The sequence below is a fragment of the Notolepis coatsorum genome (genome assembly GCF_963971535.1).
Source record: "Notolepis coatsorum genome assembly, chromosome: 12".
Classification (NCBI taxonomy): Eukaryota; Metazoa; Chordata; class Actinopteri; order Aulopiformes; family Paralepididae; genus Notolepis; species Notolepis coatsorum.
The window spans coordinates 101,183,649-101,197,727 of record NC_140176.1 but is presented as its reverse complement, the minus strand read 5'-3'; the positions used below and the strand labels follow the sequence as shown (position 1 = coordinate 101,197,727).

Genomic DNA, 14,079 nt, shown 5'->3' with positions numbered 1-14,079 from the left:
GTCCCGTCCGGGTGGCTCCCGTGGAGGGGGGAGTACTGTGAGGTTTGGTTCTTTCCCCACCACGGGCTTCTTAAAGTACTGTGATGATTGGTCCGCTGCTCACCCACTCGCTCTGTTCCTTTAAGATTTCGGTTAATTAATTGCATTCTCCTCTCCACACGCTTCTTCCTTTAGATGCCGTTTGATTGGTGCTCCCCCAACCACACGCTTGTCAATCTCATCCCGCAGCTGTCACTGCTTGTCATTAAGCATCCCTTTTGCTTTAAATACCCTGATTCCCCATTTAGTGTTGTTGGATCGTTCTGATATATTCTCTGCATTTGCCGTTCCTTCCGTCGCCTGTTTTTCCCTGTGCTTTGCCTCCCAGGACTCTCGAGGAGTATTCCGTTTGGACAACCCGTTCCCCGTTACGAAGCGCTCGCCCTGTATGATCTGCTCGCTTCACGCACAGCGCTCTGGTGAGTTTTTGCAAGACAGTCTTTGGACTCAATCATTTTTCGTGTGTGTAAACACTGAAGAGATCCTGTTTTTCGTTCAGACTGTCTCTCACCCTTTTTGCCTGTTTTGGATATTCATTGGGATTCATTATTGTTTGGACATTTGCTCACTGTGTGTCTCACACCGAAGATTCTGTCACTTTGACTTATTGTTTGGACATTGCTCACAGTGTGATTCACACCGAAGATTCTGTCACTTGGATTATCTGTTTTGGGACAAGTCACTTCACCTGTCACCTGTCTGTTCCCAACTGTTCACTGAGCTAACCCGCTCTCTCTCTCTCCCTGTTCCGCTACCACCTCGGAGTACTGCCGGGAGGATTCTGCAGAGCGGCTCTGACGTCACGGACAGATTCCTCAAACGTAACCCCCCCGGGAGAAGCTGCAGAGCAGCAACATTCCTCACATGCTTGTTTCCCAGTTTGTTTCTGTTCTCAACCAAGTTCTTTCTGTTACTCTGTAAAATAAACAAGCCCTAGATTTTGGCTAACTCTGAAACTACTCTCTCTGTGCCGTTTGCGTTTGGGGTCGGTGTCAAACCATAACAGTATGACATGTGTATAAGTCTGTAACTGTATTTGACGTGTTATCACTGTTATGGACCCCAGGAAGAATAGCCCCAGCACTGCTGTGGCTAATGGGGATCCAAATAAACTTAAACTTATTCATATCAATCGACATCACATCAATATAAATAACGTATTGTTTTCATCTCTCTATATTAACGGAACTAGCTATTCATATCAATCGACATCACATCAATATAAATAACGTATTGTTTTCATCTCTCTATATTAACGTAACTAGCTATTCATATCAATCGACATCACATCAATAGTTAGTATATTGATGCACTGCGGTAGCAGTATAGCGATGCACGGCGGTAGTAGTTAGTGCATTGATGTGCTAGTTAGTTAGTATATTGATGCACGGCGGTAGCGAGTTAGTTGATAGTAGTATATTGATGCAGGTAGGTAGCTGATGTGATGGACTTGTGGAACTGAGAGAAGTTCTGAAAGTTAGGAGTGAGCGTTAGGAGTAACGCGATTAAGCGTTGAGAGAAGCGTCAGTGGCCAATCAGGCCGCCTAAACCGAACGCGGAAGGACAACCACCTTGGGGAAAGTATTCACGCTTCCGGTATTGAAATGATGACGCGGTGAACGGGGGGAGAGCGTCTATTCGAAAGGCAACCGGTTTATGCTTTCGCGTTTTGCGCTCTGATTGGCCACTGCTGTTTCTGGTCGCACCAATCGTGTGACGGCAAGTTCTTTCACTGGTTAAGCTTAGGCACTCTTTCGAAGTTGGTTAAGGTTAGAGTTTGTCTTAGAGCAGGGCGATAGAACGCCAGCCCTGATTCCAAACTCTAACCTTAACCAATTTCGAAAGAGTCGCCTAAGCTTAACCAGTGATAAACTAGGCGTTAGGTAGTTTGCTGCTGGTCGAGGCGGAAATGGGCGCGTCACGCGATTGGGCGCACATGTCACATGACCAGAAACGTCAGTGGCCAATCAGATTCGCAAAACGCATAAACCGGTTGCCTTTCAAATAGACGCGAACGGCGAAGTTTTTAATTTTTTTTAATTTCTTTTACAACTTACCTGAGTGAACACACCATCATGTTTGCGGTTTTCCTCTACCGCTACGTGACACTTTCGTTCCCTATATGGTTATTATGTATTTTCTTTGACTTTTGTTTAACTCTGTGTTAATAAATAAATACGTCATTATGATTCATGTTACTGTTATTATTGTTGTCGTCACTGTTGTCATTGTTATTATTGTTATTATTGTTATTATTATTATTATTATTATTATTATTATTATTATTATTATTATTATTATTATTATTATTATTATTATTATTATTATTATTATTATTATTATTATTATTATTATTATTATTATTATTGTACTGTTATGTTCTGTTTTATGTATGAAAAGGAAATCAAATAAAAACATTTATAAAAAAAGAAAGAGAAATAAATACAAAATACAAATACAATACCACTTCCGGGTCTCGCGAGGGACTCCTTCCGGTACGGCGAGCGAGCGGCGTGTCGTCTGCGAGTTCGCTTGACATGTTGACGCATGCGCGCTGCCGCAGGTCGTCTCTGGTGGTAGCAGCGTTCTCCTTGTTTTCATTTCATCTCTGATACGCTGTTGTTGGGTTTTATTATAACAGCAGCGAGTAGATGTTCTGTTATCGCGCGGTTCAACTCGAGGGATCTTATTGACGCAGTATAATAATATAAATGGGAGGAAAGAAGAAGAAATCTGCGGCCGCTGTCGCCGCTGTGGCCCCGGTGGTAACGGCAGGCGGTGCACCAGCAGCGGAGCCTCTATCCGGGAAGAAGCCGACTAAACCGGCGAAGGAGAACAAACCCAAAGGTGATGATGCCGACCACACATGTTTTTATACATGGTGCCCTCTGAAAGCGATGATGACCATGATGACGACCACCACACATGTTTTTATACATGGTTTTGATTGATTGACAACTGTATTAACAGATACAGTACAGCTCAATACACACAATTGTTAAGGGGATGCAGACCAGAGAAAGACTTTCGTCTTGTTTACATCAGGGTCCCCCATTTTCATTCATCAGGACATATATGACATACACGACATACAGATAGACAGTACTGCTACACCTATACATTTATGACATACCAGATTTGCAAATACAGTACTGTTTGTGATACAAAACGAGTCCAGAAAAGAGAGTATATACATTTGACGTAAAAACTGGAGGAGGTTGGGTGGGACTGTACAACTGTACAAGCAAAACTGTACATTGGAATATTGACAACCATACTAGGTAATTTACTGTACATTGGATGGGGTTGGGTTAGGACATTTACAGGGGCCAGTTTCGAATTGCAGTCTCCCGTAGGTGCTCTTTGAGAGTGTTTTTGAAAGTGGGTAGTGATTCACATTACCTTACAGCTTTGGGTAGGGCGTTCCACATTGATGTGGCATAATTGCGAAACGTGTTTAGTCCCTTGTTTGAGCCGAATCTGGGTTTAACATGATTTGTGGAGCTCCCTCTGGTGTTGTGATCGATCGTGGTATTCACTGACCTTTGGGAAGTATTTTGACATGTACATGGGTACCTTGGTCGTGTAGTGTATCTTGTAGACCAGGCCCATTGCAAGTTGCTGTACTCTGTTGTCTACTCTAAGCCATCCTAGGTAGTCAAAGTGGGCAGGGGTGAGGTGGGTTCTGGGGGTCAGGTTAAGCAGTAGTCTGACCAGTTTGTTTTGAGTGCCCTCTGAAAGTGTTTTTATACTGTCCCTCTGAAAGTGTTTTTATACATGGTACCCTCTGAAAGTGTTTTTACATGGTACCCTCTGAAAGTGTTTTTATACATGGTACCCTCTGAAAGTGTTTTTATACATGGTACCCTCTGAAAGTGTTTTTATACATGGTACCCTCTGAAAGTGTTTTTACATGGTGCCCTCTGAAAGTGTTTTTACATGGTACCCTCTGAAAGTGTTTATGGTACCCTCTGAAAGTGTGTTTTTACATGGTGCCCTCTGAAAGTGTTTTTATACATGGTACCCTCTGATAGTGTGTTTTTACATGGTACCCTCTGAAAGTGTTTTGGTACCCTCTGAAAGTGTTTTTATACATGGTACCCTCTGAAAGTGTTTTTATACATGGTACCCTCTGAAAGTGTGTTTATACATGGTACCCTCTGAAAGTGTTTTTATACATGGTACCCTCTGAAAGTGTTTATATACATATGGTAGATGGTACCCTCTGAAAGTGGGCAGTTGAACCAGACACACAAAAAATGCAGCTATTCCATTCTACTATGTTCTGTTATTATTCTATCTGCTAGAAAAAAACAGCATAAGCTGGTCACCATTGATTGATTGAAAATTGTATTTAACAGATTGAAGAATGGGTACAATACAGTACGGCTCAATACACACAATTGTTAAGGGGATGCAGACCTGAGAAAGACTTTCGTCTTGCTTACATCAGGGTCCCCACCAGCCTGACCAGCATAATACATGACGGTTATATACCAGCAAAGACCAGCATTATGCATGACTGTTATATACCAGCAAAGACCAGCATAATGCATGACGGTTATATACCAGCAAAGACCAGCATAATACATGACGGTTATATACCAGCAAAGACCAGCATAATACATGACGGTTATATACCAGCAAAGACCAGCATAATGCATGACGGTTATATACCAGCAGAGACCAGCATAATGCATGACGGTTATATACCAGCAAAGACCAGCATAATGCATGACGGTTATATACCAGCAAAGACCAGCATAATGCATGACGGTTATATACCAGCAAAGACCAGCATAATGCATGACGGTTATACCAGCTGTTGGTGACAGGTATAGACAAGACGGGTTGTTATGGTCACGTCATTCACAAATGGGTCACGTGGTGTAGTAGTATGAGTAAAAGTCAGCTGTTCACCGGCGGGTTTCAGGTATTGAAATGATGAGGGAGTGAACGGGGAAGTCATACTTTGCTAACCGCACGTTACACAATATCCAATCAAGCTGTGATTTGCTTTTAATGACGTTACTATATCAACTGCTTTTAATCGCAATAAAGTAGCCAAACGCAGTATCCTGGAGCAGTGATTTCATGACAATCGGCGCGTCTGGCAGGTAGAATTATTTCCCCGGTTTAGTCTCTCGGTGACTCCATAAATGTTTGGATAGTCGCCATACACCAGCAAAGACCAGCATAATGCATGCCGGTTATACCAGCAAAGACCAGCGTATGTATGTTTTGGTGCTGGTCACCATGCAGTTTTACCAGCTGGACCAGCACTAAACCAACATAGACTAGTGTAGACCAATAAAATGATGCTGGTCGGTGCTGGTTTTCATATGACCTGATGATGCTGTAGATGTAGACTAACCACAGTGAACTCTGTCCTCTCTCCTCCCAGGTCCAAAGACCTACAGCCTGGCCAACACGGCCCACGTTGACACCGGTGGGGTCTCTGACAAGTCTATCCTTAAAGTAAGCCATCATCAGGTAGCACTGTGTCTGTTTAGCTATTGCACGTCACCCTGACACTCAGCCATGATCTCAATATTAACAACATACACAACAGCGTTAGCGATCTGTTGTTTTGCATGTTTTTCCATTGGGTTTCTAACTCCACACAGAAAGGCCCGGGAGATACCCCACCTGGGTAACTGACATCTCTGTCCCCAAGCGGGAATCGAACCCTGGACCTTATTGCTGTCAGGCGACAGTGTTAACCACTACACCACCGTGCCGCATATCATGAATAACGTACTCCGTCAACTGAGTCTGGTTAATATGATTTATTAGCCAGACAGATCAATTATATACAAGATAGTTAGATACATGGCTGAGGCTTCCGCCCCAGGTGATCAGCTGAAATGACCTTGGAAGACGAGACTGAATGATGTGTGAGGGGCCCCCTATATAAAGGGGGAGGGGGAGCTCCATAAGATGGGTCAACCGGGTGGGGGGGGGGGGGGGGGGGGGGGGACACACAGGATAGGGGACACATGGGGGGAGGGGAGGGGGTGAGCTCTGATATCCACCACAGTCAGCGAGCCGAGTGTCTCATATAATCGACCATGACCTGCTGTTGATTTGCGGCTCTCAGGATGATCGTTGGCCTATAAACGTCAGTGATGAGCAGTGTCTGCTACACCTGTGGTTATAAACCTTTTCTATGTTGAAGGACCATCTGGATTGATATAGACCCCCACTTGATCAAATCTTGTCACAGGGACCCCCCCCCCCTGTTTCACAAGATCAAAGTCCAGAATTCCATAACTGAGATTATTATGGACTGCATTTATATAACGGTATTGTATATCATATATAACAGCTTTTATCCAAAGCGCTACAAGGTTCACACATTCACTCACATTCACACACCGACGGCGGAGGCGACCATGCAAGGTGCTGACCTGCTCATCGGGAGCAATTACAACTGACAGTGGTGGAAAGTAACTAAGTACTTTTACTCAAGTACTGTACTTAAGTACAATTTCAAGCTACTTGTACTTTACGTGAGTATTTTCATTTTAGGGAAAATTTTTTTTTTATCCACTTTTTCTCCTTATTTTCTATTTTTCTCCCATCCCAATTTCGTGTTTCCAATTCTCCCCTCCCCTGTCTTGAACATTGCTCGACAATGCCCCCCACTGGTCGGTTGTAGGATAGAAGCCTTGCATCACGTGTCCCCTCCGGTACACGAGGAGGCAGCCTGTCACATCTTTTCACCTGCCAGAGCGGACTCTCAGTGGCGAGGTGTAACGCATGGGAGGCTCACACTACCCCCGCTACTTCCTGTCTCTGCTGTGCAGGCGTCCCCCAACCGACCTGTAGGAGTCGCTGTCCACAACGTCCAAATCCCCATCCAATCACCCATCGACTTCCACCCTCTAACTCTGCCAATTGAGTTAGTATGACGGCGGCTGGCCCAAGCCGGAGGCAATGCTGACACCCGGATTCGAGACATTTTAGGGAACTTTAATACTTTTACTCCACTACATTTCAAAGAAAATATTGTACTTTTTACTCCACTACATTTATCTGAACCCATCAGTTACTAGTTACTTTGAAGAAAAAGATGTTGCATAGAAAACATGGCAGAAATGTATGAAGATTATATACTTTCACATTTGAAGCCTGTCAACTTCAAGAGGCCGTAATCAGAGCATAACTGGACCACATACCACTTCAACATAACCTTTAATCAGAGCAGCATAACTGGACCACATGCCACTTTAACATTACCTTTAATCAGAGCAGCATAACTGGACCACACACCACTTTAACATAACCTTTAATCAGAGCAGCATAACTGGACCATATACCACTTTAACATAACCTTTAATCAGAGCAGCATCACTGGACCACATACCACTTTAACATTACCTTTAATCAGAGCAGCATAACTGGACCACATACACTTTAACATAACCTTTAATCAGAGCAGCATCACTGGACCACATACACTTTAACATAACCTTTAATCAGAGCAGCATCACTGGACCACATACACTTTAACATAACCTTTAATCAGAGCAGCATAACTGGACCACATACCACTTTAACATAACCTTTAATCAGAGCAGCATAACTGGACCACATGCCACTTTAACATAACCTTTAATCAGAGCAGCATCACTGGACCACATACCACTTTAACATAACATTTAGAGGTCAATGGATTGAGGGTTGAACGCTCCCAAGCACTGGAACACACAAACGTCATGTAGAATGTGTACTTTTACTTTAGATACTTAAGTGCATTCAATAGAAAATACTTCTCTACTTTTACTTAAGTAGAATTTGAATGGATGACTTTTACCTTTTACCAGAGTACTAATTTATCTGGGTATTTCTACTTTTACTTAAGTAAATTAACTGTGCAGCACTTCTTCCACCGCTGACAGCTGCTCTACCTCCTGAGCCACTGTCACCCCAGACAGAGATGACAGTGGAGAGAGTGAAACATTATCATTAGAATAGTCCTTCTCACACCTTGTCAGGCTGACTTCTAGTCCATTAAACAATAGTGAAATTAACCCTTTCACTACCACACTACATAAGGTTAACCCTTTATTCACTACCACACTACAGTAGGGCGGGCCATATTTTTTTTGGAAAATCAATCGAGTGGGGTGTCTAAAATATGTGTTTTTTTGTGGGGAATTCAAATATGGGATTATTTTTCTAATCGGATAACTCCTACCTACATTGTTTTGGATTTCAAAATGGCCGATTTGACCATTTTTCACCCCTTGGCCATACATGTATGCCAACATGAATCTGAAGGAAATCCTAACATGCAAGGTGTCTAAATGATGTGTTTCTTAATGGGGAATTCAAATATGAGTTCATTTTTGGGATAGGATAACTCTAACCTACATAATTTTGGATTTCAAAATGGCAGATTTTACCATTTTTCACCCCTTGGCCATACATGGATGCCAACATGAATCTGAAGGAAATCCTAACATGCAAGGTGTCTAAATGATGTGTTTCTTAATGGGGAATTCAAATATGAGGTCATTTTTGGGATAGGATAAATATAACCTGCATAATTTTGGATTTCAAAATGGCTGATTTTACCATTTGAACCCATTGGTATTGTATTACAAAATTGCAAAGATAAAAAATATATGGGAAATCATTTATAATGACAAAGCCATCAAATGTATTAACAAGTGGACTGTATATAACTGGATACAACTCCAAAGATCAATAATAATAATACTAACAATAATAAATTGTATTTGTTGTAATGCACACAAACACCTAAGTGCTAAATCTCGATCTCCTGACTTCTTGAACTTTGCCAGGTTCCAATATCTTGATTGGACTCATTCTTTGATGGCAAGATCTCCTACTGTACTGCTTTAGCCACCAACCTACAAACACAAACTTAAAGTCAACTTCAGCCATAAATAGGTGAGCTCTTTCCAGAACTACTCAGCAGAAACCTCTGTAACCATTTTAACAAACGTCTCAATGTATTGAGAAAATCCATGGGGCTCCATCAATCCTCTATCTTCTTAAATTTGATCAGGTTGCACAAGTCCTGCTTGGATTCATTCTTGGACATCAGCCTCCTGCTGGTCTCCTGAGCCCTGATCCCTCCATCCCTTTTTATTGTGAAAAGTACTTAGCAGAGGCCTCAGTCACCATTTTAACAACCCTCTCGATGCTTTGTGTGTGGCAAGGCCAGTCGAGAACCTCCATGGGGGTGTTGATTAAGTTCTTCACCTCGGAAGTGCTTAGGGAGCAGGTGAGAGGTGGTTCTGACAAATCTTCTGACCAGCTGATTAAGCCACCAATGCTGGAAGCGTCACTATTGATGTGAGGTGTTCTTCTGATCCTGACACAGGAGTCTCCCAGCTGAGTGTCTGGATCCCCCTCTCCCCTGATGGCCAGGATTCTCTCCACCCCCTCAATTCTCTCTTTTTGATCCTCAGAGCACAGCAGTGTTTGGAGGATGGCTTCACTGTGGGCATACCAAGCAGATCTTCTCACAGTTGGCATCACAACATCCAGCACCTCCTTCCTCTGAGACTTGAGGCAGTCCAGCTGAAACAGGATGTGCCTAGGCCCTTCGATCCAGGAGTGCTTGACCTTCATGTTGAACCAACATGGATAATACACTCCAATGATGAATTCCACAATGCATTGTAGATTATTCAGGTTCTTTCTTTTAAGTTGATGCTTTGACACCCAGAGCCTGAGGAGTCTGTTTGCTGTGGTGAGCCAGCGGCTGTGGTTTACCGGTCCAATCTCCAGCAGAGCCAGCCTTGCAGAAAGCACTCCATCCCTGATTGCACAGACCAGCTTATAGCCATAGTGTTGATCAGTTGAGAGATCTTGAATGATCTTCTCAGGCAGCTTGATCAGCGGAGGGCCAAGAAAGATCCTGGTGAAGTTAGGATTGATCTCCAAGTCTGTAACAGAATCAAGGAGCTGTCCTATTGGCCCAGACAATTTGTTGTCTGACAGAGTAGCCCCATCAACTTCAACAATGAGACGGCACAGTGGAAGTTCACCAGTGTGCAGGTTGCACACCAACCAGACCAGCTTTCTCCCCAGGTGCAGCTCCAGCATTACACCTGCCTTCACTCCAGTGTTGACATTGGTCGAGTCTCCTCCAATGGCCCACAAGGTCTTTTCAGAACCTCTCTCTTTCAGCCAGGCAAACAGGACCTTAGCTATCTTCTCTGCATGGGACTCCTCTTTAGTTGCTTTCTCTGGTGTAAAGTGGAACAGATAGTTGCTGCCAGGCTCACTAGCAACACTATAGTGTTCTTCCTTGATCTTTGCAGGAAAAGATTGGTCACTGCCCTCAGCTTCCATCATCACATTGGTCATGTCAATCCGCCCATCAAAGAGGATACAGGAGATCCCCCCCTCCTCCCTGCACTTCTCCTCAAACTCTTCCCCCAGCTCTTGCATCAACTTTTCTTGTGCTCTCTTAACCTTGTTCTTATCAATCACTTTACTTGTGTCATCTTCTAAGATGAGTCCTGCATCAATCAGAGCTGCAGTTGCTATAGCTGCAGTTGGCCTTAGACCTATGCCATACCTTACACTAGCAAGGGCGATGTTTGGAATCTCATCATAATTTTTCCGTAGCTTTGCTGAAGCTGCAGGGTCAGTTTCAGGAATGAGCTCAACTTCAGGGACTGTAAGGAAGCTCTCAACATCCTTCCTGGCAACCTTGTCTGCTGCTGCAAAGCTTTCTTCTTTGCCCCTTCTCCTTTTCTCTGCCTTCTTTTCCATCCCCTGCCTTTCCAATGTTTTAAGAAGATAGAGGATTGATGGAGCCCCATGGATTTTCTCAATACATTGAGACGTTTGTTAAAATGGTTACAGAGGTTTCTGCTGAGTAGTTCTGGAAAGAGCTCACCTATTTATGGCTGACGTTGACTTTAAGTTTGTGTTTGTAGGTTGGTGGCTAAAGCAGTACAGTAGGAGATATTGTCATCCAAGAATGAGTCCAATCAAGATATTGGAACCTGGCAAAGTTCAAGAAGTCAGGAGATCGAGATTTAGCACTTAGGTGTTTGTGTGCATTACAAATACAATTTATTATTGTTAGTATTATTATTATTGATCTTTGGAGTTGTATCCAGTTATATACAGTTCACTTGTTAATACATTTGATGGCTTTGTCATTATAAATGATTTCCCATATATTTTTTATCTTTGCAATTTTGTAATACAATACCAATGGGTTCAAATGGTAAAATCAGCCATTTTGAAATCCAAAATTATGCAGGTTATATTTATCCTATCCCAAAAATGACCTCATATTTGAATTCCCCATTAAGAAACACATCATTTAGACACCTTGCATGTTAGGATTTCCTTCAGATTCATGTTGGTATCCATGTATGGCCAAGGGGTGAAAAATGGTAAAATCGGCCATTTTGAAATCCAAAATGATGTAGGTTAGAGTTATCCTATCCCAAAAATGACCTCATATTTGAATTCCCCATTAAGAAACACATCATTTAGACACCTTGCATGTTAGGATTTCCTTCAGATTCATGTTGGCATACATGTATGGCCAAGGGGTGAAAAATGGTCAAATCGGCCATTTTGAAATCCAAAACAATGTAGGTAGGAGTTATCCGATTAGAAAAATAATCCCATATTTGAATTCCCCACAAAGAAACACATATTTTAGACACCCCACTCGATTGATTTTCCAAAAAAAAAAAAGTATGGCCCGCCCTAACACTACAGTCTAGTCTCTAGTCTTACAAGCTAGCTGGAACAAGTTAGGCTAGTCTCTCTAGACTAGTCTGGTCTAGTTTGGTTAGGAATGAATGGGCTTCAATATAATACGACTTCTCCTCTAACACAGGTTTTCATCCAAGCTGACCTGGAGAAGAAAATCATCAAGCTGATCAATGACTTCAGGCAGGAGAACGGAGACAAAGGGCCGATATCAGGACGACTCACCAGCAAGAAGCTACTGGTAAAGATGTTGTCACAGTTCAGCACATAGCCCTACTACCTTCAGTACCTCAGACAGAAGGTACTAACCCTACTACCTTCAGTACCTCAGACAGAAGCTACTAACCCTTCTACCTTCAGTACCTCAGACAGAAGGTACTAACCCTACTACCTTCAGTACCCCAGACAGAAGCTACTAACCCTACTACCCTCAGTACCTCAGACAGAAGGTACTAACCCTACTACCTTCAGTACCTCAGACAGAAGGTACTAACCCTACTACCTTCAGTACCCCAGACAGAAGCTACTAACCCTACTACCTTCAGTACCTCAGACAGAAGCTACTAACCCTACTACCTTCAGTACCTCAGACAGAAGGTACTAACCCTACTACCTTCAGTACCCCAGACAGAAGCTACTAACCCTACTACCTTCAGTACCTCAGACAGAAGCTACTAACCCTACTACCTTCAGTACCCCAGACAGAAGCTACTAACCCTACTACCTTCAGTACCTCAGACAGAAGCTACTAACCCTACTACCTTCAGTACCTCAGACAGAAGCTACTAACCCTACTACCTTCAGTACCTCAGACAGAAGGTACTAACCCTACTACCTTCAGTACCCCAGACAGAAGATACTAACCCTACTACCTTCAGTACCCCAGACAGAAGATACTAACCCTACTACCTTCAGTACCTCAGACAGAAGCTACTAACCCTACTACCTTCAGTACCCCAGACAGAAGATACTAACCCTACTACCTTCAGTACCCCAGACAGAAGATACTAACCCTACTACCTTCAGTACCCCAGGCAGAAGATACTAACCCTACTACCTTCAGTACCCCAGACAGAAGATACTAACCCTACTACCTTCAGTACCTCAGACAGAAGCTACTAACCCTACTACCTTCAGTACCTCAGACAGAAGATACTAACCCTACTACCTTCAGTACCCCAGGCAGAAGATACTAACCCTACTACCTTCAGTACCCCAGACAGAAGATACTAACCCTACTACCTTCAGTACCTCAGACAGAAGCTACTAACCCTACTACCTTCAGTACCTCAGACAGAAGATACTAACCCTACTACCTTCAGTACCTCAGACAGAAGGTACTAACCCTACTACCTTCAGTACCTCAGACAGAAGGTACTAACCCTACTACCTTCAGTACCTACACAATCGGACAGAAGATACTAACCCTACTACCCTCAGTACCTACACAATCGGACAGAAGGTACTAACCCTACTACCCTCAGTACCTACACAATCGGACAGAAGGTACTAACCCTACTACCTTCAGTACCCCAGACAGAAGGTACTAACCCTACTACCTTCAGTACCTCAGACAGAAGGTACTAACCCTACTACCTTCAGTACCCCAGACAGAAGATACTAACCCTACTACCTTCAGTACCTCAGACAGAAGCTACTAACCCTACTACCCTCAGTACCTACACAATCAGACAGAAGATACTAACCCTACTACCCTCAGTACCTCAGACAGAAGGTACTAACCCTACTACCTTCAGTACCTCAGACAGAAGGTACTAACCCTACTTCCTTCAGTACCTCAGACAGAAGGTACTAACCCTACTACCTTCAGTACCTCAGACAGAAGGTACTAACCCTACTACCTTCAGTACCTACACAATCAGACAGAAGCTACTAACCCTACTACCCTCAGTACCTACACAATCAGACAGAAGCTACTAGCCCTACTACCCTCAGTACCTACACAATCAGACAGAAGCTACTAACACTACTACCCTCAGTACCTACACAATCAGACAGAAGCTACTAACACTACTACCCTCAGTACCTACACAATCAGACAGAAGCTACTAACACTACTACCCTCAGTACCTACACAACCAGACAGAAGCTACTAACCCTACTACCCTCAGTACCTACACAATCAGACCGAACCTACTAACTCTACTACCCTCAGTACCTACACAATCAGACAGAACCTACTAACACTACTACCATGAGTACCTACACAATCAGATAGAAGCTACTAACACTACTACCCTGAGTACCTACACAACCAGACAGAAGCTACTAACCCTACTACCCTCAGTACCTACA

General features: G+C 43.2%; 1 protein-coding gene across 1 annotated transcript in view; it reads left to right on the top strand.

The window, feature by feature from the left end:
- Nucleotides 1-2,613: 2,613 nt before the first annotated feature.
- Nucleotides 2,614-14,079, top strand: part of LOC311238304 (ATP-dependent RNA helicase DHX29-like) — a 92,111-nt gene continuing 80,645 nt past the window's right edge. The window contains 3 exon segments of the mRNA XM_084326329.1: nucleotides 2,614-2,886; nucleotides 5,444-5,517; nucleotides 11,891-12,004. Coding sequence (XP_084182455.1) covers nucleotides 2,751-2,886; nucleotides 5,444-5,517; nucleotides 11,891-12,004 — 324 coding nt within the window. The 5' untranslated portion in view covers nucleotides 2,614-2,750.